Source organism: Centroberyx gerrardi, chromosome 14 (assembly GCF_048128805.1).
Source record: "Centroberyx gerrardi isolate f3 chromosome 14, fCenGer3.hap1.cur.20231027, whole genome shotgun sequence".
NCBI lineage: Eukaryota > Metazoa > Chordata > Actinopteri > Beryciformes > Berycidae > Centroberyx > Centroberyx gerrardi.
The window spans coordinates 11,103,007-11,127,554 of record NC_136010.1 but is presented as its reverse complement, the minus strand read 5'-3'; the positions used below and the strand labels follow the sequence as shown (position 1 = coordinate 11,127,554).

Sequence of the window (24,548 nt, the reverse complement as noted above, 5' to 3'; positions counted from 1 at the left end):
TAATTGCTGCTGCGTTACTCTGGGCACTCCCTTGTAATTGGAAAAAACAAAACAAAACTACTAGTGTTTCTAGTCTTGGGGAGGGTATGTCTAATAAATATATTAATTGTTATTCTCTACCTCCATGATCATTGATGAATAGATGTGCACACGAAAGCACACAGCACAATTCTTCAGGCTTTGAAAAATATACTTTAATTCAGCTTAATATGAAAGTGTATTCAAATTTACTGAAAATTAGGGGATAAAGATCCGACATTTTAATAACAAATGCATTTTGATCCCAATTTGAATGGGAAAGGTTGCAGTTAAAATAACTTCAGCTATGTAAATAATGCTTAGATAAGAACTTAATACTACAATAATTAGTACAACAAAGGGGAAAAAACCCTGAGAAAAACGGTGGTCCACACTAATCATTCGGAAAAAAATATCTAGAGTGGTTTGTTATAAAGACCCCTAAATTGCATCTACCACAGTATCAAATAGTAATTTGATGGGAAGAAATCAGATTGGTGTACAGTCTAGATGTGTTTAATACAACACAATATTCCTTGTTTTATCTGTATGATGACAGTACTGTTCCAATACACTTGGTCAAAATAGTAATACCATGCCAGTGAATCCATGGAAAACTGAGGGCTCCTGCAGATTAAAGCTCAGTAAAAAGAAAGCCATCCATTTTATACAATATTGGCCCTCAAATCACTCTTTTGGTGATTTGGTATGGGGCACTCAAATAAATTCACTGGAAAAAAAGAAACTTTGCCCAAGGTATATTTTATCTGTTCCAGGTCGTATTTAAACACATCATGTTTAACACATACAATACACTGACACAAGAGTGAATATCAACAATAATTAATATATAACTAAATGGATGAAATCAAACAAGGGCAGTTTTTTTTCCAGCACAACACCTCCATTATTACACTGACAACACAACATGACAAACTAAGCATGACATAATTACTGCGTACAAATATAAAAAAACATGAACTATTTCATATATTTTCCAAATACAGCAATGCATCATGTACATGTTAAGAAAGATCTCAAACAAAGTTTTTTGAACTATAAAAGAAATTAAATTACAACATATATTTACATATCACTCCATATCCTGCACCTTCAATGTTTTGACATAGTTAAATCTACACTTCTGCCCACATTTTGTTGCTAGAACATTCCTTGAAAAGAAAGCACGTCGCTAGATCTGGCCCAAGAATGCTGCTAAGACTTGGGGCACAAATTATAGTAAACTGCGGGAGGCTAGTCTCTTCATTTCTTTACTGCTTTTCCCGTGTAGCTATATAAATTACAAATATTTACAATGACTTAACTGAAACAGTAAAAAATTCTAACAAAGCAATAGAGATAAAATTTGTATACAAGTCTTAAGTGGCTGATGATCTAAATTAGAATGGGGGAGAAAAACAAGCTTCCAAAAGGTGAGGTGGTAAAAACATACTTTTTAAAAAAAGCAACTAAATGAGGTGGCAAAATGCTGCCATGTTAAATAAATATGATCTGAATAAATAAAATAGCATGACATGAATCTTTTGGCATCATTTTAGCACTTTCTATTCAAGTGTTACTCTATATGAAGAAAATTGTGAGGGTTTGCAAACATCGGGGACAAATACTTCAAAATGAATTGATACGTGGCGTACTGGGCACTAACCGTGTGCATACACAAGATTGTAGCAAAACTGTTTAATCTGTGTAAAGATTGGTGTTGCTTTGAACTCATAATCCCCCTAAATAACCTATTTACTGAGGTAAAAAGACAACTAAATACAACTATGGGGAATACATATTCAATCAACAGGAAACCCTGTGCAACTGAAACAAACGCATTACATTATACCTGACTAGAAAATGTGTTCTTTCCCTTTAAAAATTAATGGACAGTACAACCTTTGCGTAAATAGACACTAAAATAGCCTAAATAAAAGGAGATATTAGAGTTCATCACTTTATCACACTAGCTAGTTAAATGTAATGTCCACCTGTTATTTTGAAAAACATTTCAGTATTTGTTGTTACCAATGCCAATTGGACATGACTATCAATTATCCAGAGTTACTTAGCATGTTAGGTATTTTAGCAAATCAGTTTAATTTGCTGTAGATAACTTGATGAATGTGCTTCTGAAAATAGGTACATGTAGATATGACTAAGTGGAAGCACAATGTCAAAGTAGATTGGTAATTACTAGCTGGGCAGGGGAAATGATATGGGACAAGATATGGGAAGATGCGATAACAGGTGAAACAATAGTAAATAGCTTTAGCTAGAGTACAAAATATAAATCACTATCTGTTGAAGCAGTCACTTCCTTCAAGCCTCCTATAATAAAAGCCTTTTTCTTCGTTCCCACTTAAAATCTTCAGCCACATTTCCAACATCTCTCACAAAAGAAGCTTGCCGTTGCGGTGGATTTTCAGAATTTTTCCAAGTCTCTGTTTTGCAGTTGCAAGTCCTTTCTTTGGACGTTTACCTGATAAATTAAAGTGAAAGGGAAAGGAGAAATAAATAAGAACATGTCCTGTCACAGAGTTTAGCAATCATGTGCTATGAATTGTTAAAGTATATGTTTACCTTGACCGCCTCCTGTGGCGCCTTGGCTGGCTAGCCCTGCAGGAGAAGCACCGGAGGGGGAATAAGTGCTGCTGTTCTGGGGAGAGAGGGAAGGTCGCCTCGAAGTGAGGAATACACCAGGGGCCATGGCCCCGCTGCCTCTAGGGCCTCCAGGGCCAAAGGGTCCCGGTCCTGCTGTGTATTCATGGTCTAATAAACTGGCAGAGTAGTACTCCATCCTCCTGTCTGGGCTGAAGTCTGCTGCAGACTCTGCTGCAGGTGGTGGAGAGGGTGGGGTTGGCTCGGTCTGAACAGGGGGAGGAGGGGCTACAGGAGCAGGGGGACGCTGCTTTTTGGTGTACTTCCTTTTAGCCGGTTTCTGCTGCTCCTGATTCATAACCAACAGAAGAAATTAGTCAAAATCTTTAGGTAAAAGCACATCTAATATTATGCATTGAGCACATGGTTCCATGTCTAAACCTAAACTTTTCCCTTGTTTCCCTACTCACTTGTTGTGCCAGCTTGGCAGCAGCTGCTGCAAGGCCAGTTTCCACAGACGCTACTCTAGCCCCTTCCCTGGCTGGCCGATCCTGTTTAGGAAGGGTGGGCATCACCCGGGCTACAAACGCAAAGACATTGTTAGGGGATCAACTACCAGAACATTCAAATGTAAATCTGATAGTCTTTTTGGTTTAACTCCAGGTACCTTTGGGGCTCCAAGGTGTGTCATCCCAGTTTTTCTTCCGCTTCATCTTGGCCTTGTTGGCATGGTCCTCCTCATCAGACTCCAAGGACGGGTAAACTGAAATACAAATTTGATTAAGAAAACATTCGCTTGATCAATGACAATTTGTAAACCTTAGTGCTGTGACCGGCATTTAGATGTACCTCTGAGAGGTGTTTTTGATCAGCAGCAGGTGTAAGTGAATGTGTGTGTTGCTCACCATAGTCTGAATCTTTAAAACAGGTGCCAAGAGTCTCTTGCTCATCTGGACTCTCCTCGTCGCTAAGGTGACGGGCCGGTCGTTTGATTGGCCGCTTCCCAGGCCGCTGCTGGATAGCAGGCTTCTTCTCAGTACTTCCTGTCTTTTTGACCCCTCCAGTCACCCACACAGCCCTTCCTCCCTTCTCCTTGACCACCCCCAGTCCTTCAGTCAGTCCTCCAGAGATAGACAGGGGAGATGAGGAGGAGGAAGAGGAGGACGAGGAAGGTGGGTTAGCCATGGAGAGCATGCCTTGGATGGCATCACGAGTACTGGGAGAGGCTGGGGCTTCCTCACTGTGTGAGAGAGGACAGGCTTGAGAAATCACTCATCACCTCAAAAATAAGCCCCCAAACAGTGCAGAGCCATTGCAAATATGTGAGCTATGCAAGTTTCTAAGGTTATTGGATTCTTGTCACAATACAGTTTGACATTCCTCTTTCCCACTTGTGTTTTCAACTGTTGCCCTAATCATTGGAATTCACAGGTCAAGAGGTGTATTTAAAATACGTAATGCCCAATATACATATATTAATATTTCATCACCAATTGTCTCTGATTTTGAAGATCAATGGTCATTATTGAGACCTAACCTGAGTGCCGCAGAGTCCAAGCCTGCCACTTGCTTGCTGGCCTTCAGCAAGTCCAGAATGCCACCAGCACCACCCTTCACTCCATGGGCGGCCAATGCCTCTTCATCTGTGGTGTAATCCTCCTGAAGCCACATGGACAAACATACATACTATTGTCAATGTTGTAACACTGCTGTAATAACAAAAACAACGGCGGACAACTCATGATGGCAGCCAAGTTTATGACACAGTAAACTACAAGTGCTTTTTAAGGTGCTTGGGGGATTATGCATTAGTGAGTGAGTGAGTGAAACTATATTGTCTCTAAAAACTCCACTTATTAACAGCAAAGTGCTGTGGTAGCACAGTGTTGTACAAACAAAATATTTAATTCATGCTTTGACTTACCCACTACAGTTAGAAAATCATCTTCTAACATACTGCCTGGTGTACAAACGCATATTGTGTTTCACTTATGCAAAGCTCTTGAGGCTCTGCGCTGCCTAAAGAGCGGCATGCCGTAATTCCCTAACTCCCGAGCACCAAATAACAGGAGAGAGGGCATTTCCGTTAGGAAATTTTCCAAACTGAAAATTTCCATTTTATATAATCTCTGGGGGTGCACCAATCGATTGGCCACCAATCATAGTCAGCCGAAAAATGTTCTAAATAGGTCATCGTTTCAACCACCAAAAAAAAAAAAAAGCGAATTTATGGCAATCAGCATAATTCAAAATTGTCATGTCATTCAAAATATCTGATAGGTTTTCAATATTAATAAACACTAACAGTTAATTTCCAATGTGGTGTTTTGAATTTTGCAGGCTATGATCCTAGATTACAATTACTTTAAGGACAGAAGGCAGAGCCCCTGCTGTTGCAATGAAAAACTTTTCAAGCTCTACCAGCAGCAATAGGCGAATAAGCACATCAGTTGTCAAGCACACACTAACATGTAATTACTGTTTGGATAAAACCTATGATTTATTTACATCATTTCAATTGGCGATTGGATCAGTTATCAACCGATCACACTGTTAAACAAGCAAATAGTAAACATGTTGTCCCCCACCAGTGATGTAGTTCCACCCTTGGGTCAGTCAGTGATTGAGTGAGTGTACTTGAGTGTACTTGAAATATGAGTGAAATTGTATAAGCATTTTCGTTTGGGACAATGAAAGGACAGATTGACCATATATTTCTGTTGCCTAGTCTCCTCAGAATTAGGCTTACAAGTTATATCTTGAAATGTAGTAACTGTAATTGTCCTGTTTTTACTCTATACAGTACAAAATATAAGAACTACAATACGCAATAAATACAATCCGTACATTACACAATGTACACTACAATACAATTTATAATACAATATACAATATAACATACAACAGCAGGAGTGTGAGTGTTATGAATAATATAAATGCTAAATGATAAGTGATATATGGTATTGCACAATAGGTAAGTGGTAATATGATATAAGTAGTCAACACTGACGACACAGTGGTAGTGCAGTGATGAGTGCAATAATAGTACAACAGTTGATTGACTCTCACTTCAACAGATCAACCCAGTCTGATGTCTCGTAGACTATTATGTTACCTACGATAACTTTAACTGTATTGCTTTACCACTGAGTCCCCATTCATTGTCAATGCCGCCCCCTAGCGGCACAAAGTCAACGTTACAGTGTGACTAACAAACTAACGAACAAACTAACGGACGGAGACCGATCCATAGTCCCCCCTTTGGTGGGGGACAATTATACTAATCTCACCTCAATATCAAAGTCCACCTCTCCTGGTTCCCTGATGCGGTTGGGGTCAGAGCAGGGCTTGGCTCTGGGAAGCTTCCTAGGAAGACCTGAAGGCACATTTTTAGCAGTTAGTTAGGTTACAGACAGTATCACGGTGGCTTCTGCAGAGACCATACTACTAAACTACATTAGATATTTACCCCACAGCCACAAATATTCAAAAGAAGCCATTATTGCTCTCTTATAGATTTAGCTGACGGGGGAAAAAATGGGCTCCTGAATACATTCCAGCATTCACAATTCTGTTGTGTAAAGTCTATTTCTCACCACTTAGTTTCTTCTTCTTGCCGGATCCTGCAGGTTTGCGTCGTGGAGGGGGGGTCTCGTCAATCTGCAGCTCATCCTCAGACTCCAAATCAGAGAGACTGGATCCCTCCATGGCCAGATGTTTGTAGTTTCCAGCACTTCCTGCTCCATTACTACTGCCTGAACGACCCTCCTTCTTGCTAAAACCAGGGTAAAAATGCAGATATGAACCACTACCTTTGGTAATATCACAAAAGAAAAATAGAAAGACATTTGCCAATTCCAGCTGCAAATCAAAGCTTACCCTTGAATTTTTCCATTGGTCAGCACCAGTTTCAGCTTGCTTTTATTTAGCTTCCCTTCAAACTCCTCCAACGGCAGCTCTAACTGGAAAGAGAGGGAGAGAAGAATTGTAAGCAAGCATTAGAATGAAAAACTCAAAAACAATACATTTCTGGACAAGCATTCCTATTGTTTTCTCTAACATCTGCAGACCTCATACCTTGTTCTTGTTTTTGGACTTCCCAGGTTGGAATTTCTTCAGTGTGTGTTTGGTGTGGATCTCGAGGAGGTCAAGTTCTCCAGCCTCTGCCTTTAGTAGACCCTTCTGACTCTTCTTCTTGGGTCCTGGCGGCCCAACACCCCCTATGCCCTCCTTGGGTTTGGGACCTCTCTTTTTCCCAGGGGGACGCCCTGAATTCTGTGCAGTGGTTAGGGGAGCTTTAGAGAGTGGGGAGCCAGGGAATTGAGGTCCAGTGCGGCCAATGTTTTGCTGGAAGATGTCCTACGGAAAGACAAAAAAGCAATGCCAAACACACGTAAATGAAAAAACCACAGCTAATATTCAGGGATGTAACGAACTTTCCATTCAAAACAGTAAAGACACTGCATGGAGTTTGAGTGCACCCCACGGCTTACCTCAACCAGACGGATCTCCTTGGCCAGGTCCTTCACTAGCTGCTGAGTCTTGATGGTTTCTGGAATCTCCACTTCGTGCTCAGCTAAAGCCTGAGTGTGAAGAAATTGCATCTATCATATCTGACAAAATATTACAGTTCTGCAACATTATAATTCTAACAAAATATTCCAGTGTACAAAATAAACACAGAATATAATGATGTATTTTCTTGTGGATTGCTGTCTAATGAAGGCCTCCTTGGCCATTCACTAGATAAATAACCATTACTTTCAATGGAGAGAGTGTGGCATCCATCCATTTTGTACTTCTAGACTATTTTTTGTGATTGCACCTCCGCTCCTGTTATTGGAGATTGATTTTTCTCAGATGCAGCACCAAAAATATTACAGCATGTCAGTGGCAAAATTGGTTTTGAAGCGAGGAAGGGGAGAAAAAAAAGAAAGAAAAGAAAGACAGAGTAAAGGAAGGAAAGAAGGACATACAACGAGATGAAGAGAAAAAAAAAAGAGACAAAAAGATAGAAGGAAAGAAATGAATCACTGATTCACTCCGATGGGTTATTGTCTGACCTCTTTTCGGGTCCAGCCTCGGAAGGCATTGTTCAGGGCTTTAGCTCCGTGAACCAGGTAAGTGGCAGGATGTCTGCGGTTTTCTCTCAAACCTGCAAGATAGAGAAGTGCAGGATTGGTAACATTACAATGACAAAAGGCAGAGGCAAAAATACAGATATAAGGCAATTTATATCACCAACATTTAAAATTCCCTTACCTCTGAATGTATCGAGAAGATGCTTTCCAACATACCAGCACACAGTCTCAAAGTTGGGGAATCTGAACAGGTCGGCTGTACTTAACCTCTTCTCTATTTCATACGCCCTGAAGGAAATGATAATACAGCACAGAGCAAGTCAGAGATCAGCGGTTATCGCCACCAACTGGAAGACAATCTCTGTAGAGATATGGTCAAAGATAAGCTCCTAAATAATGAGAGTAAATGTGATTGGTATGAAAAGCCTGAGGCAACTAACCGCAGCTGCATGTCAATGTTGAGACTGTGTAAGAAGTTCCCTCCAAAAGCCAGGCAGTCCACTGGAGTCAGCACAGCATGAATCCACCCTGGAAGACATACACATGGAAATAATGTAAACAATATTTGACTGTGACTTGTATGACTACAGCTATGTGCTAACACCACTTTTGCCCCCAACTACCAAACTAAACAAACACATTACCGCTTACCTGTTGGGATGAACAAGGTGTTTCCCTGTTTGACAGAGCATTTGTAACACATATCAACTTGGTCTCCAAAGAACATCTCATTCTGGTTGGATGAGGAGCTCCAGCGCTCAAACAGAGCCAGGTTGGCTGGGGTGGGAGAAATCAGGTAGAAGATCTTCTCGCCCTGAAGAGAGAGACACACAGATACATTCTTGAAATGACAATTTCTAAAAATGGTCAAATCAATAGCCAACGTATATTCAAATGATTAACTATTCACATTCAGTATGATCTATGAATCTATGCAAGAGCTCAAATTTTACAGGTTTTCTTGTTTTGCTGTCAGTGTAACACTACATCTGAAACTCTCTGATAAGTCACCAGAAGTATTTTTCCTCTCACCCTCAGGACATGGTACCATACTGAGGTGCCTCCAAAGTCAATGTGGAAGTCTGTGTAGCTATCTTTCACTCCCATCAGGCAGTACTTCTGCACGTTGGGCCGTTCAAACACAGACTCCTCAGGCCAGAGGTTTTCCACCCATGACAGTTTCCTCACTATCTTTGGAGTTTCCACCAGGTTTGAGAGCCTAAAACAGTCAACCATTCAGTTTTCACTTCACCAGTCAACCATTTAGTTCACTTAGATCATGAATTTATAAGTTTTACACACCAGGTTTTTGATTACTTGAATATGCTAGACTGATATTGAACTCTAGTAACAAGATAATGCATTAATACAGTAAATACACTAAATTGAATGGTCAATGACGCAAGTATCTTTCTGTGTACCTGGTCTCAGAGAACTCCAGGCTGATTACATTGAGCACTCGGTCTCTATTAGGGCTGTTGTAGTACTCCACAAAGTCTCCCAATCGCATCTTCAGGTCACATTGGCGAGGTACGTCAATCACATCAATTTCTTTGTCCGCACCTACAATTAGCACAGAATAAAATTTGTTTGAGAAATGCTTCCATGATACAAATACAGTGTCTGACAAAAAACTTACATGTACACAAAAAACATAGCATAGCATACATAGCACCTGAATTTCCCCAAGGGGATCAATAAAGTGCCATCTTATCTTATCTTATCTGATCTTGACAAATTCTAACATCCTGAATAGTGAATACACATTAGCCGTAATACAAACATAACAGATCAATGCCTGGGAAACTAGCCCTAAAACTGGCAAAAGTTTACCGATGTAGTGCTCTACGTCGCTGACGCCAAATGACGCCGGGGGCAGGTTCATGCCTAGGCCGTCCCGCCGCAGCACCATGACAGGAACACTGAACGAACGCTCCTCGAGAAACTCCACTGTCAGCTGGGCCCCCGACGGCTTCAGCAGCACTTCATCCGCACTGTCACAGAAACACACACAGACACGCACACAAGGTTTGACTGTGATCACAGAAACACTTTTCGACTTCTTAAAATAGAAGCTTTACAGTAATGTGCATGAAGCCTGGGCTCCCCTACAAAGCCAAACAGCAGTAACTGCCTAAGCAGTGAAACTAAGAAAAATGACTTCAGCCTTTATCTTCTGTCCTGATAAAATTATTGGTGGTACGGAAGTGGACTGTATATCATTTAATGGCATTCATGGCTTTAATTTTTCTTGATATAGACTCTAAACCCTACTCATGACCTGAACATTTAAAGTAGTGACTGCTGTTTGCCTTTGTAGGGCAGTGGAGTAGAGACTTACCTTGGGAAGGTGCGGCTCCGTAGCTCCCTAACAAACTGTGGGCTGCCTGTTTTGACAGGCCGGCTAGGATCTCTTCCTGGAGCAGGACCTCCATCTGTCTGCTTATTCCCCCCGCGCCGCTTACGCACTGAGAAAAGTAGAGAAGGAAAACAAAAATCAACAACTGCAGAACTGTGTGAAAGAAAGACCAAGAGGTGATCCAAACACTGTGGCAACCAGCATTTATGCAACTAAACTCTTAGAGGATTTGGTTGGTGCTGCACATAAAACGTGAAGGAAATATCAAATTCAGGAAGGCATGAAGGTAAACCCAAAGAATAGCAACTTACTGACAGACGGCCCATGGGTGACCTGACAGTTGGGGCAGTGATACAGGTCAATTTCTGCTGCTTTGTCCTCCTCCACTCCAACACAACTACACACAAAACATTGTTAATAGGGATGGGACGATATATCAAAATCCAATATATCGCAATACAAAAATGTGACAATACCTATTGTGGGCAGAAAAATAAATCGTGACATATCCTGATATATTTTATTCTGCTGTAGTAATCATAAATGAGAAGGCTTGCCTGTCAAAATTTCACAAGCTCTCCATCACAATTATATTATTTACACTTTGTAATGACATTTTTAAATCGCTTTATACATTCTAGCAAGCCAATGCCATTGCTAGAAGGATTAGTGGCTCAGGATTAAACATAATTCTGCAGTCAGACTTTGTTGTCATTGAATTTTTCTTCATTACATTGTATCGTGACCGTATCGAATCGTGAACCCCATATAGTGAGATAATCACATTGTGAGATAAGCATATCATCCCATCTCTAATTGTTAACATATCAGACAACAGTGTGCAGACAAGATTCATGTTGAATTAGCTCTGTGTTTTGGTGATGTTTGTGACCACGTCGGACATTGACGTAACACGTACTGTGTCACAAACCTAAACATTAAACATTGATGGGCTGAGTCCTTTGCCATTTATAACCACAGGAACCTTGTAACAAACACACCAAATGTGACCAGATCATGAATCACGCAATACATAATTTGGATCATATTACATGCAGTAAGCAATTTATGTTCAATAGTGTAAATTTTGAAAATGACTCACCTTCCATGGAACCAGTCTTGACAAATGTCACACTCAATCATGAAGCGTGTCACATCGTATGGTAGACGGCACAAGCAGTACACTGGTACTGATGCCATGCTCAGCGTGTGTATGGGAACTAGCTTCCCAGTGTCCGAGATATCAATTCACTTAGAGAAGTCAGAATCAAATTCAGAAGGGAGGGACAATTTCATTAACTAAAACAGCCTGAATAAAGATGTATATTAAGAGTAATGTTACTGATGCACTGAGCTGTCAGTCTGACACTTCACTGCCAGATGCCTGTTCCTGACACACATGGCAAACAGCATTCACCAGGAAACCTGTTGAAATATAGGAGCAAGACAAAACGTAAATGATAGTTATAACACATGATAAATACCCCCGTTTCTACTTGTCACCTTATTATCAAATAACGTGAGCAATAAGAAACACTTTACTCACATAGAACATGAGTAAAACTTGCTTCTGTCATACTCCTGTTAACTAAAGCTCATTTAACTCTAGCTGAATAGGCTAACCTTTGGAGAACTTCATGTCAACATAACTTTTAACAAGCAATTTCCCATTCGTTAAATGCAAGCTAGAGAGATAACATCTATTGTGGTTAACAAAACATATTTTGCATAGAGTATTTTAATAAAATGTTTCTATTCTGTTATCTATTCCCAACGTTAGCCAATTAGCTAGCTAGTCGTAGCTCGCTGTTTGTAAACACTCTATCCCCTGGGCCTGGATGTTGTTGCTATAAGCGCTAACGTGTTTTAGCAAGCAAGCTAGCTATGTTAGCCAGTTATGTTGCCAAAATAACGTTTAATAACAGGTTATTTATACAACATAAAACCTTAGATACTGTTAAAATTGCTTTAAAACTTATGGAAAACATCACCCGCATCTGCAATTGTTAACTAAAATACAGAAGCATCGTTTTAACAAGCTCACTAGCTAAATCTGTTGTTAGCAACTTACCGAGATCTGGCTGCAGCTGGGCCAAGCACTCAAAAGCTGTTGAAATCCCTACTAAAGCTCGGGGGTAGCTGCGGCCTTATTATGCAGCGTAAATGACTAACAAACAGCTTTACCACATTTTTGTTTAACGACTCAGTAATGTCCAAATATATTGGTCACGCCCAGAAGTTGACACTGGACGGGAAAAAAATAACCAAAAGCACCTAAATGAGCACAATAACTACAAATAACTGAGTACGTAAATGCATCAACGCCATTTCAAAGGTAGCAGCGCCAGACGGTTGTTCGTCGCTGTCCGCTGTTGAGGGAACAATAAAGTTGTGGCTAGTGATATATGGAGCTGCATTCAGAAAGACAAAACGTTGCAGAACGTTAAGGCCGCAAGAGAAGTTGCACAAACATCTTTCTTTTCAGATACAGATATGTAAACTAAATTCCGGCATATAAAAAAACCCACACAATATTATAGTTTGATGTTTAACTCCATCATTTATTTCGATTAGTTACAAAACATAAATAAAATCAACAGTTGAATTAGTTACAATTTACAGAGGCTAAATCACCAGCAACATACTTTTCATTTTCTAGGTTTCTCTGTTCAAATATCCTTTTATCATTGGTTCTCAGTCATGCCATTTTGGGACTCCCCAAATTTGTGTTCCATTTTATTTTATTTTTTGGAAGTGAATTGAATTTGCTCTGCAGCCCAGCAGGTAGACTTATGTCATTGTGGTAGTTAGTGTCTCAGGTATCATGTTTCAAAAATGAAGTAACATTTCTCAACAGACCAAAATTTCTCAGAATAAATGCTTAAAAATGACCCTGGCCTGTCCCGAGCCAGAGAGGTATATAAAAGCAGGGGAGTCCCATGTAAACAGGGATGAGAACCAGTGTTTTCTAGTTTCAAATAACCTCCGATTTATAATGATGAGAACACAATTTTACAATTTGTACAACCCCCATTTCAAAATACAAAAATAATCTTTTTTCTTTTAGATAACATTTTGGTAACACTTCAAGGACAGGGCCAGCTCCACATTTCCTATCATGAATCATGTTCATTAAGCTGTGGCATGTGGTCAACATGTTAGTATTGGACATGACAGCACAGTAACTCGCCTTCACTAATAATGAACTACATCTCTGTGAAAATGTGGGTTGTCTTGAAAAACAACATAAATACTGAAATCCGTTATGTTAAATTCTAGATTATGTAATTGCAAAGTTTTACTTCTGAACAACCATACCCTTTAGCACAAACTGTTCCTCCGTAACCTTTCATATTTTAAGTGTCTTTGACTCACATTTAGCAGTCTTTCACAACCTGTACAATGTCTCTTTGCTGTGGCACAAATCTCTCAATCATTAATTTCAATAAAACAGAAATGCTGCTTTGACTACAGACTACTTATTGTACCAAGTAAGGTTCCAAAAATGTATCAATGCCTGACCATTAATGGTCAAATGTGTGTATGGCTAAGTGCACTGATAACCCAATAAAACATCTGTAGATGTATTACTCTCTGTATCCCTGCATCTATCATTGAAGTGAATTTAGAAATAGAGGAATGGAACATTTCTGAATTCAGTAAACCTTTTGCAGTGTGCATAAAGCACATTTACGGTCCACAGTTGAGCTTATAAAAGAATCATTCACACTGAAACAGCCTAAGATCAAAGACAAAATAGTTCACAACTGAAATGAAGAATCACTATAATGCCAAACAAACTTGACAAATAGCCAAGTGAGGATCTCACACTAGTGTTTGACGACAAACTTACGACCTTTACAGGCCTAAGCACTCACTTGTTATCTTTTGTTTCTTGAGGAGACAAGCCCAAGACACGGGCTCAGAGTAAACATTTTAAATTGGGTACAGTAACATTTAATGTGAGAGGCCGCTTTGAATGAAAGCAACAGGGATGCAATTATGATGCAGTGCAGCAGTATCACAAAGCTTCGTCACACAGAAAGAAATACACACTCTCACACACTCACAAAAAATGCAGTAATTCTAAAAGGCAATATGGGAATAACCCGTATGGTCTCCCCATTCCATTATAACTTGGCAGTTTTTCTTTTTCATCTTCCTCCTCAGTATGACACCTTGATATGCAGTGCTGAAATTGAAAGCAAAAATGTCTACTGTAAAAGCCTATCATACTGAAAACCAATTTACTTATGACTGATGAATTAACTCAGTTGGCTGCACACAGCAGATGTGAGATTCATAAATGTACGTGTAAGCAGATTGCAGTAAGTTCAGGCAGGTCAAGGTAGCCATAGGGTCATGCAGTCTTGGGTTGGGTGAATATTCAGTTAACCTCAATACAAGAGTCCACTGAACATAGATGACATATTTCAATTTACCAGCATATTCCGAAAATTAATTAATCCTAATTGATATCATGTGACTCATGTTAATTCAAATTGTTTCTATCTTACCACTACTACTTAACGTGAAATAATACAAACTAAGTACATGCTGTACCCGTGCACTACACTGCGTAACAGTGCGCTTGGTGGCGTTGTGGTAGTGATGGAAGCCAGATACCATGCTCTACTGTGTAACATGCTGTTGTTTTAAATGTGTTACAGTTCACTGCCCATTGAAACACTTTGTGCTATAGGCCTATAGTTTTAAAGGTCAGCTAATTCTATGTGTCTGGTTTTTGTCAACGTGCTTCTACAAAAATACTTTGTTTATGCCTTACAGACAAATCACTACAACACATTATGTTCAATTTAGATGACAGTTACTAATTGCACTTTTAAAATTGATAGTCCTTTCACTGTAAGCATTGACAAATGAAACAAAAATGCCAATACATTGTCAAAAAATTTTGTGTGTCCTTCATGTCTCTGCTTAGGAAGAGTTCAGGTCCAACTGAGTTGGGTTGAAAACAAAAACATGACCGTTAATTTGTGTCAAAACACATAAGGGATATGTACTTGGACAATACATGAAAGCACAAACACACACTCACACTCATAAATGCACGCACTCACACATTACAGAATTTATACAACTCAACACCCAAACGTACCGTTATTCATAACCCCCAGCCCGTGTTCCATATTGCCCTCTGTCTGTACATACTAGAATCTACCATCTCTCACATTCACTCCCCACCTTATCCACAAACACACTGGAATCCATATACTCATTGTGGTCACACCTCTCTCTTGCATACACACAACCAATATTCCGTATGGATTTGATTTACGTCTTGCTCCAACTACTCGATCATTCGCATCAACCTCTCTCTCTGCCTTGGTTTCATTGCTGTCCCAAAGGAAGAGTGGAGGTGGGGGGTGTTGGGTGAAGTTTGGCACTGGAAGGCAGAGCAGCAGTAGAGCAGGAGGAGGAGCAGGAGGAAGAGGATGAGGAACAGGAGCAAAATGTCCCCCCAGTGGTGGCACCGCTATCTGTGGGCGCCGTGGTGCCAGGGCCAGGCAGCAGAGACCCGGCCAGGGGCATTGGAGATGTGGGCATTTGGGAAGGCAACAGAGGTTGGCTCTGAGATGGTGAGTGGGGCAGCTGCGTGATGGGTTGTGTCTGTGGTTGCATGGGCTGCGACTGAGACAGTAAGGGAGTTTGCATCCGGGGCTGTGGTATCTGCTGGCGGAGAGGGGACTGCTGATAGGACATCTGCTGGAGTGGGAGAGACTGATGGAGGTGTAAACTTTGCTGCAGCTGTGGGACTTGACCTATGTGCGTTTGTGGTGGTGCTCCTGGAGAGCGCAGGGTGGCCAGGCTCCCTCCTCCTGTGTAATGAGATGGGGCTGCCACAGGCAGGCTGGCAGGGGTTGGGGATGCCTGGGGATTCAGTGGTGCCACTGGAAACCAACCAGGTGGAGCCACCTGCATGGAATAAAGTCATTAATAGTAAGGCAAACTGAGAGCAAAACCTTACCCACAACATTTATGATGAAACAATCACAAAACCTTTGACCTATATTTTTTTATATGTTGTTTTTATATGTTTTTATATTTTTATGTTGTATGAAAAGGTTATATTGTATGAAAAATAGGATATGTCCTATACAGTGTGTAGTTCTACCTCAGCTGGCTGGCTCCAGCCTCCCAACTCTTGCACCTGCTGAATCTGCTTGATCTGATTGAGCGAGGGCTTGGGTGGGGCAGGGCCCACCGTCTCCTTCGTCCAATCATCAACCAGTTTGTGCAATTCATCTGTGAATGTGCTCTTTCTAGGAGGACTGTGATCTGCGGAGAAATGAAGGGACACTTGATACCAGTGATCATCACTTTGATACCACTGATCACTAATTATGCATTGCCTCCATGTATGGGTGACAAACCCTACCTCTCCTAGTGGACAGTGAGGTGCGGTGCTCTGGGTTGCAGTAGGGGGGCAGTCTACTCTGTTCACCACCTGAGAAACTACTTGACTGCTGCATCCCTGGGGGACAGCCACAACGAAATAGTTACACCAAGAGAACAAGAGCGAGAGAGAGAGAGAGCGAGAGAGAGAGAGAGCGAGAGAGAGAGAGCGAGAGAGAGAAATAGTTACCAGGGTGTGCAACTCCGTTGTTGTCCATGTGAGAGTGAGGCCGGGGCCGGAGCTTGACTTTGGCCGGCCGGGGCCTGCGAGGGGAGAGGGCTGGAGGTGCTGTGGGAAGAGGAGGTGTTCGGGGCAGAGGGAGAGGCAGAGTCTGCCTGTGGTCTTTGAGGGAACGGAGCTGTCGGTACAGTTCCTGCAGCTCTCTGTTCTGCTGGGCCTGAAGGGACACCACCTCTTTGATGTGCCTATGGAGGAGGAGATACAAATCATGGAGGAGAAGGGGAGGGAGATGAGGATTATGAGGTTTGGCAAATCAGTACGATACGAGTTGAGACTACGAGAAGAAACGAGTTGGAAGATAATATTGTTCCATCTTTCCCCTCCCTGTCTCACTTCTCTCGGAGCTTGTGCAGTTCTCTCCTCAGGTCTTCATCCTCCAGCTCGCTCTCATCGTCATCGCTGCTGCCCAGGGGTGAGTGGCTGTGCCCGTGACCTCGGGGTGGGTGGGCCAATGACGGGGTCCTCTTACCCTCCTCCTTCTCTCCCTCCTTCCCCCGAGTTCTCCTCCTCTCCCTTTCCAAATCAGGAGACACTGGGGAGCTGTCAGTTAGCCTCTCTTCTTTCTTAGTCTCAGCCTGGGTTACAGAGAAGCGCCCCACTTTCCGGTGACTTCCACCCTGGCCTGAGGCTGCCTCCTTAGGGGGAGAGGATTCAGGAGGCTGGGGTACTGGAGTCACCTGATGGCAGAGGATGTGGGAGCTATTAACAGCCTGTTCCTGGTCCTGTCTGCACTGAAGGGTTAGAATGGTGAGTGACAAGTACAAAATCGTTAGTCCTGTCCCTACCTGAAATCGTCCTTTGCGTGACTGAGGTGGATTTAGGGGGGCAGCCTCCCTCTCCTCTCCCAGAGCCTGATTGCTGGAGTGTCCATCTGATAAAGAGATGGGGAATGAAAAACAAAGAGGGAAGAGACAAGGACATAGAGACACAGGTATAAAGCGCACATAAATGACGAGGTAGACACAGACAGAAGCATACAGACACATAAAAATGTACATCACAGAGGGACATGTAGAAGCACACGGACATACATGGACACACAGACACAAACACACAGTGTTAAAAATCACCCACCAACATCACACATCATCAACAACATTGTGACTTACATGGCTTACATGCAGGGCTATGAAAATGTGTAAACATTATATTGAATACTGTGGCAGTCATCATTTGTTCTAAATTAAAAGTAATAAACTCAACAATGAATGTAAGTTTTTATGGCAGTAAAGTACATACTTAAAACAAATGTGTTATGGGGGTGTGGGGAGGGGTGGTAGTTTATTTAAAAACAAAAGTATAGTAAGTCATTAAATAAAAAAAGCATATTATGGAATGACAGTTGAATGTTTATAACAGTGTACCCCCACCCACCCACACATCCACTCTCTCATTCTCACTGACTCAACCTTGTCCCACTCATATATCAGACAACAGAGCCCAATATCGCATTTGAAATCTGTACTCAGATCCACAGTGATATTGTTCAATGTGTTTGATATTAGGGAACACTACATTAGTACAGTGCGTATATATGGATTTGCTGCATCATTTAAGATCAACTTGGAAATGTGCAGCCTGATATAGGTGCTACTTACAGACAATGATCCATTACTATATAGACACACATGTTGAACATAACATACATGTTCATGCATATGCTCTAGTAGTCTATACATGGATCTAAACTACTGCTACACACATAAACACAAATACATGCAAGAAGGTTGGCTTACTAAAACAATATGATAAAGCTTTACAAAAAGCCTACCCAGGTAAGAAAGAACCTGACAGTAACTTGTAAGCCCTGGACAATGTGCACAATAGATAGTAGAAATTATGACTTTCATCATAATCTGGATATCACATACAGATAATGCAAATGGGAAAAATTAGTGTTCATAAATAGCATAGCATCTACAGTATATTATGCAGTCTCATGGAGCAGTGCTGTGTAAGCTGACTGTGTGTCATACAAAGCATACATGTATTCTGAATGACAACTGATCACACAATGACTTAGTATCTTATCTGTGTAATGTCTGTGTAATGTCTCATGCTGAGGTGCATGGTGTCTACACTGAGCCAGCAGGTGGATGATATGAAGGGATATGTCCTGGGCACAGCCGGGTTTTACTGCAGAGCTCATCTGCACTGGGACGGGCATCAGACTCCTGATGCCAACCTCTTCCTACACTGTGCCAATCTCCCACCCTCCTCTACTCTCCACTGTTCTTGCCCCTGGGTGAGTAACCCATGCAAAAAGAAAGATTGCCAAGAAAATGAAATTTAGTAAAAGCAATTCAGCAAAATCAAAAAATTCAAAAAACAATAATGTATGTAGTGATATCAACACTGACACTACACAGGGATTACAGTCACATTACAATATACAAAAACAATTATTTAGCCGTAAACATTAACATTGTTTAACATTAACAGTTATTAATTCCTGACAGTTTAGAAAGTTACATTTCTATGTTAACACTAGGACTAGACATTAGGTTTAAGACCATGCCCCAACACCCCATTCTCTCTCTCTCTCTCTCGCTCTCTCGCTCGTTCGCTCGCTAAGAAGACGCTACCTTGCTGGACTCTGGGCTTCTTGAACAAGCTGGCGGAGTGGCGCAGTTTGCACGCCCAGTTTTTGAATTTGCGAGTCCAGGATTTCTTGCTAACAGGATTTCTGATACTAGGACATGTCAGGTTTAGGCCAAAATATCCACCTCCTGCATTGTGCTGCTGCTGTCCATGCCGGAGGGGGATCGGGTGCTGATTGGGGGGCCACGATGCATCTCCTGTGGTACTGGTGTCAGAGTGTGGGGGGACAGCCTGGAAATAGGGGTGGAGGGAAAGGGAATAAGCCACATTGACAGTTAAGAGTGGCTGCATGGAGTTGAGACACTCAGAAAGGAAGAGAGATGTTGAAACATAAATATCACAGGTGGCTGAAAAAGAACTGAGAGGAGTCACATTTATTCAACCATGGAAATTCACTGTATTTGTAGTAATGTATATGAAATATTCACATACAATTTACTCGCAATCAAATCAGTGGTATTCACTCACAAGAATGGTTGGTTCTCCTGGCACAGGTGGGCGCTGGGGCCCAGCAGAGTCATCCTGATGGGGGGGCAGGAGGGATGTGGGGGGGGTGGAGGAGGCAGAGGTGGAGGGGACAGATGGGGCAGGCTGCTGCTCCACTGGGCCCAGCTCAGCAGAGGTGGGCACCTCTGGGGAAGCCTCCTCTCCTCTATCCCTCTCCAGGTCAGGGGAGGTGGAGGAGGAACGGGAGGTGGTGGAGGAGGTGGTGGAGGACGAGGAGTGGGGGGAGGTGTCTGAGGAGGAGGCAGGTGGGGGGAAAGACGAGGGGTGGAGCGAGTGTGGCTCAGATGACTCATCCCCTCCTGCCGATGTGGAGGCTGCTGATGCCAAGGCGGGAGCCGCGGTGGAGGCCACAGCAGCTCCCCCGGCCAGCACTGCCCCGCTGCTGTACTCCTGATACAACAAGTTCCTCAGCTTCTCATCCAGCGTCTTTATACGGTTGTCTACAAATTCGATTTTGGGGGGGCCCTCACTGTCTGACTCGGCCACAGAGGAGGGCTGAGCAGGGGATGGCGTCATTGTGAGGGAGAGGGGGGGTAAGGCGGCTTCGGGGGCGCCCAGAGGGAGAGGGGGCAGGGAGGAGTCAGATGAAGGGTGCAGAGGGGCAGAGTGGCTGCCTGTGTCCTCTGTGACACTGGCCTCTCCTGTGGAGAGTTCTGACTCTGACTGCTGGAACGAAGACTGTTTCTGCAGTGGAATCTGTTGCTGCTTCTGGGGGGTCTCCATGGCTTTAGCCACCTCCTGCTGCTGCTGAAGTTGTTGGAGCAGCTGCTGTGACTGTATACGTTGTTGTGTCTGCTCTATAGGGATCTGGGTTTGTTGCTGCTGAATCTGTTGTTGCGGTACAAGGCTAACATTTAGTGGTGTCTGTTGTTGAACAAATTGTTGACTGATTGACAGGGGTAGCATTTGACTTTGATCTGGCTTTAAAGCCACAGCACCCATTAATAACTGATGTTGTTGCTGCTGTTGTAGCTGTTGTTGTAACATTTGCTGTTGCTGTAAGTGTATTGTCTGTTGTAGCCCTAACTGATGCTGCTGTTGCTGGTCAATGTGGGCCTGCTGTTGAGGCACTACAGGTGCTTGTGGTACCACAGCTTGTTGTGGTAACTGTTGTAACTGAGATTGCTGAAGTATCTGTGGGCTATATTGTGGTGCCTGCTGTTGAACAGGCATTTGTTGGGTCTGCTGTAGGGGCATTGACAGCATTTCTGCTGGTGGCAGAGACTGTTGGAGAGGCACAGACTGCTGTAACAACTCTGTTTGACTTGGCTGAGGCAGCATCTGCACCTCAGTCAGCTGCTGTTGAAGTGGCATTTGTTGCTGCATTAGTTGCTGTTGTTGTAACTGTTGGAGAGACTGCTGCAGTGCTTGTTCCTGCTGCAGCTGAATTTGTTCTTGGTACACTTGCTGTTGTGATTGCTGTGCTTGTGGTGGTGGTACCTGCTGTATCTGTTGTGCCAGTGGTATTTGTTCAAGCTGCACTGTCTGTAGTTGCTGTTGGGTTGGTGGTACCTGCTGCTGTAATGCTGGCTGTAGCTGTGGTTGTGGTTGTGGCGGGGCTGGTCTGACCGTCTGGGCCAGTGTCTGCTGCTGCTCCAGGCCAACTTGGCTGACCGAAGGAGAGGTCACTGCAGCAGCAGGAGGAGGGGAATGAACAGAGGTGGAAGAGTGGTCCCCTGCAGACACACACTGCCCTAGAGCAGTTAGCACTGCATCCCCTATGCTTTGACCTACAGTGGAGCTACCACTAGTCCCAGGAGATGTGAGGACATCAGGCAGACTGGCGGTGGGTATGGGAGACATAGCAGCAGGGGCAGTGGCCAGGGTGGAAAGGTTGGCAGCAGCAGTTATTAGGGTGGCCATGGATGAGGGGGCACTGGGGATTTGGTCAACAGAAGCAGAGGTGAGGACTGGCAGTTCAAGGCCAGATGAGGCAGCAGCAGGGACAGAGGCTACAAGAGTAGAGGCTGGTGCAGAGACGCTGTCAGAGGCAGTGGTGTCAGGAGCGGGGGCAGCGGTGGCTGGGGGGGACATGGAGGCAGGGGCTGAGACAGTGGAGACAGGAGGAGAGGTGGCAGACAAGGTGGGGCAGGGAAGAGAGGCCATTCCAGTCAAGGACTCCGATCTCTGTGATCCTTCACTTTCTACATCCGCCGGAGAAAGGGACAGTTAGTTTCTGTTACGCTGCCCATTCAAAGAGATGTTAATTAGCCACAGTTTTAAAGGTCATTTGGAAAAATCTTACCTCTCTCTGTTTTAGGGGACTGGGGTACCCTTGTCTCTCCAGTGGGGGGCGGTGTGGCAGCTCCCTGGTTGGACTGAGAGTCTCTGTGGCGGATGGTCTGGTTAATGAAGAAGCGCCAGCGTCCCACTGGGGAGGACTGGGGCACTGCGTCCACTGGGTAAACATAAAGATAGTTAGCAGATACGGAAGGAAGGAAGGAAAGTCTGGGTGATTTCACACTCTCTAGTGTCAAAATTGTTTCACAATTTGGTTCTTCTGTGCATTAAGAAAAGAGATGCAAACTCACTTGTAGAGCCAGTGGGAGTGCTCACATGCAACTGGTCAATAGATCCAGTCTAGCAGAGAGATAAAGGTTCAAGTTCATATTGAAACACACTCACAACAAAAACAATAAAAAAGGAGAGGGGAGAATACAATAGATGTTGAATCTGGAAATCAGCAGACCTGCAAATGTGTTTGAAGAATTTCCTGGGCATTCTTTACGATGGCTCTCAGCTCCTCAACAAATTTCTCTTTCTCCAACTCAAGGACAAAGTCCTCCTCCACCTACAAACAAAATGCAACCAAACAGAAGTTACTAAGACATGAAGGTGACTTTTCAATAAATAATGCAGACTATGATACTGCTATGAGTAATCTACCATGTAATCTGCAATGTCCTCAGGTGCATCCCCTTCAATGTCAAATTTGAATGTCACCATCTTGTTGCTATGGGTCTCCAGTTGGCATTCCACCATATTGTCCCCACTGCTTGACACCTGTGGAGGACAGGAAGAATCATTATAAAGTTGGCCTGTTCAAAATACAGTATATCCACTGGTCTATACACATACTTGCATTTAGTAATATGATTTATTTGTTAATGTTTACCACACCTGGAGCATACTCAGTAGAAACTGGTGTGAACCTTTCTCAGGCCTCTGACAGGAAGGTCTCCTCTGAGACTTCACTTTCTCTAGTTTCCCATTGGCCAAGAGCTGCAGAGTATCTTCACCATTGGCTGGAACAGACCTGTAGGACAAGTGGATAATGTAACAATAATTACTGTCATGGTAGTGTAGTTAGAGATCAAAATCAAAAAAGACCTGTAAACTGAAAGGTGCTGCTCACTCACTGTTAGTCGCTCAAAATAAGAGCATTACCTAAATTACAAAAATGTACATGTAATTTAAATGTATTTACATACATACATACATATGACTATATTGTAACAACACTAACATATTGCTAATTGTATGGTTGGAGAGATTGTTAACCACCAAATAATCACACAGGCTCGTATTCAGAATTGACATAAACACATGTAGTGGGGATTTATCCGCAAAATGTGTGGGTCGGCATTCAGACTTTAGCCTTGTCCTGAAGCTCTCACTAAGTGCCTCGAGCAGCTACGTGTGTGGGACAGAGTTTCCCCAGTGGTGTTCCCTGACATCTGCAGGATTCTGACTTGCAATGCACGTTCTTTTCTACTACGCAATGTCTGGAGAAAAGGTGGCGAAAGTACAGTTTGATTAAGCTTGCATTCAACATCCACTATAAAGCTTCATTTCTTTAGCCTGATACTGTATCAAATACTGCTGAATTCGTAGGCCTCAAGCCATTTCTAAATTATAGCACTTGATATTGAAATCAAATTATATAAAAGCACACAGCCTATTATAGGCCTAATGAACGAGCAATGCACCGATGTAAGTCCATATAACATGCTAATTAATAAAAGGCTATCATATAATTGGAAATATCATACCCACTTTCTCAAAATTAAAGGCAAATGCTTCTCTTAAAGGGAATGTGACTGGCCCGCTCAGAGTGACAATCTGCAAAAACATACTAATGTCAGAAATCTGGCAACCCAGTGGGCAGGTGCGAGAGAGGGGTAATTTAAATATTCTCCCCTCAACTCAGAGCTACGTGCCCGCGTGGCACGAATCAGAATACGAGTATCTTGTCTCACATGTTTTTTGTTTTTTGTCTTGCCTGATGGACGTAAGTGCAAGACTGATGTGCACCGACTCTGAATTGGAGCCAAGATCAGAGAGTAGTGATATAAGGCATACCCTGATGAAGAATGACGTTCTGTGCTGGACAGGTGTGGGCTATCCTGTAGAGTCACATGAATACAGACACAAAGCAACACACAGTTATTCAGGAAAAAAAACACAAACCAAACCATTAGCTGCATGATACAAATCAAACTATAATGCAACTATGCAGGATCTTACAGTTAATAACAAATGTACTCAGTTGAAAAAATACTATCCTATGAATAAACACAAATCTTTTTTTTTATTAATACTTGTTAGTTTGAAGATGAAGAAGTGTACTCAAAGGCTTTTTCAAGTGAGTAATTAGCATTATTCACTTTAAGTTTGCCGGTATTTCAGCAAAAGAAAATTAGCAATACAGCCAACATGTGTCCTTTTAAGAGACGTATAACCCAGTAGTGCGTGCTTCCTGTACCTGAGCAATGCCCAG

At 42.6% G+C, this 24,548-nt stretch overlaps 2 protein-coding genes across 3 annotated transcripts in view; both read right to left on the bottom strand.

Annotated features, from left to right (window-relative positions):
- Nucleotides 1-246: 246 nt before the first annotated feature.
- phf8 (PHD finger protein 8) lies at nt 247-12,382 on the bottom strand. The gene is made up of 22 exons (XM_071919857.2): nt 12,134-12,382; nt 11,165-11,487; nt 10,374-10,459; nt 10,045-10,171; nt 9,537-9,697; nt 9,125-9,266; nt 8,736-8,922; nt 8,355-8,517; nt 8,144-8,231; nt 7,885-7,991; nt 7,686-7,777; nt 7,116-7,205; nt 6,700-6,981; nt 6,502-6,584; nt 6,219-6,397; nt 5,913-5,998; nt 4,160-4,281; nt 3,528-3,862; nt 3,290-3,385; nt 3,093-3,202; nt 2,605-2,971; nt 247-2,503 (listed from the first exon to the last, which is right to left on the bottom strand). The coding sequence occupies exons 2-22, from the start codon at nt 11,260-11,262 to the stop codon at nt 2,415-2,417; spliced, it is 3,090 nt and encodes a 1,029-aa protein (XP_071775958.2). The 5' UTR covers nt 11,263-11,487; nt 12,134-12,382; the 3' UTR covers nt 247-2,414.
- A 214-nt stretch (nt 12,383-12,596) lies between these two features.
- Nucleotides 12,597-24,548, bottom strand: part of wnk3 (WNK lysine deficient protein kinase 3) — a 38,809-nt gene continuing 26,857 nt past the window's right edge. Inside the window, exons 11-24 of one of the 2 annotated variants that reach the window (XM_078288101.1) lie at nt 24,131-24,174; nt 22,949-23,084; nt 22,715-22,831; nt 22,518-22,619; nt 22,360-22,408; nt 22,074-22,226; nt 19,790-21,972; nt 19,447-19,552; nt 17,506-17,591; nt 17,054-17,397; nt 16,670-16,905; nt 16,463-16,558; nt 16,199-16,362; nt 12,597-15,999 (exon numbers count right to left, since the gene is read on the bottom strand). In XM_078288101.1, coding sequence (XP_078144227.1) covers nt 15,415-15,999; nt 16,199-16,362; nt 16,463-16,558; nt 16,670-16,905; nt 17,054-17,397; nt 17,506-17,591; nt 19,447-19,552; nt 19,790-21,972; nt 22,074-22,226; nt 22,360-22,408; nt 22,518-22,619; nt 22,715-22,831; nt 22,949-23,084; nt 24,131-24,174 — 4,401 coding nt within the window. In that variant the 3' untranslated portion in view covers nt 12,597-15,414. The remainder of the gene's footprint in view (nt 16,000-16,198; nt 16,363-16,462; nt 16,559-16,669; nt 16,906-17,053; nt 17,398-17,505; nt 17,592-19,446; nt 19,553-19,789; nt 21,973-22,073; nt 22,227-22,359; nt 22,409-22,517; nt 22,620-22,714; nt 22,832-22,948; nt 23,085-24,130; nt 24,175-24,548) is intronic. The other variant, XM_078288102.1, reaches the window with a different exon arrangement.

Excerpts from the sequence above, each read along its gene's own strand:
- phf8 (XM_071919857.2), bottom strand. The coding sequence starts at position 11,262 with ATGGCATCAGTACCAGTGTACTGCTTGTGCCGTCTACCATACGATGTG. Across the intron at positions 8,923-9,124 it reads CTGGAGTTCTCTGAGACCAG|GCTCTCAAACCTGGTGGAAA; the intron begins GTACACAGAAAG and ends TGACTGTTTTAG. Across the intron at positions 3,863-4,159 it reads TTGGACTCTGCGGCACTCAG|TGAGGAAGCCCCAGCCTCTC; the intron begins GTTAGGTCTCAA and ends TCTCTCACACAG.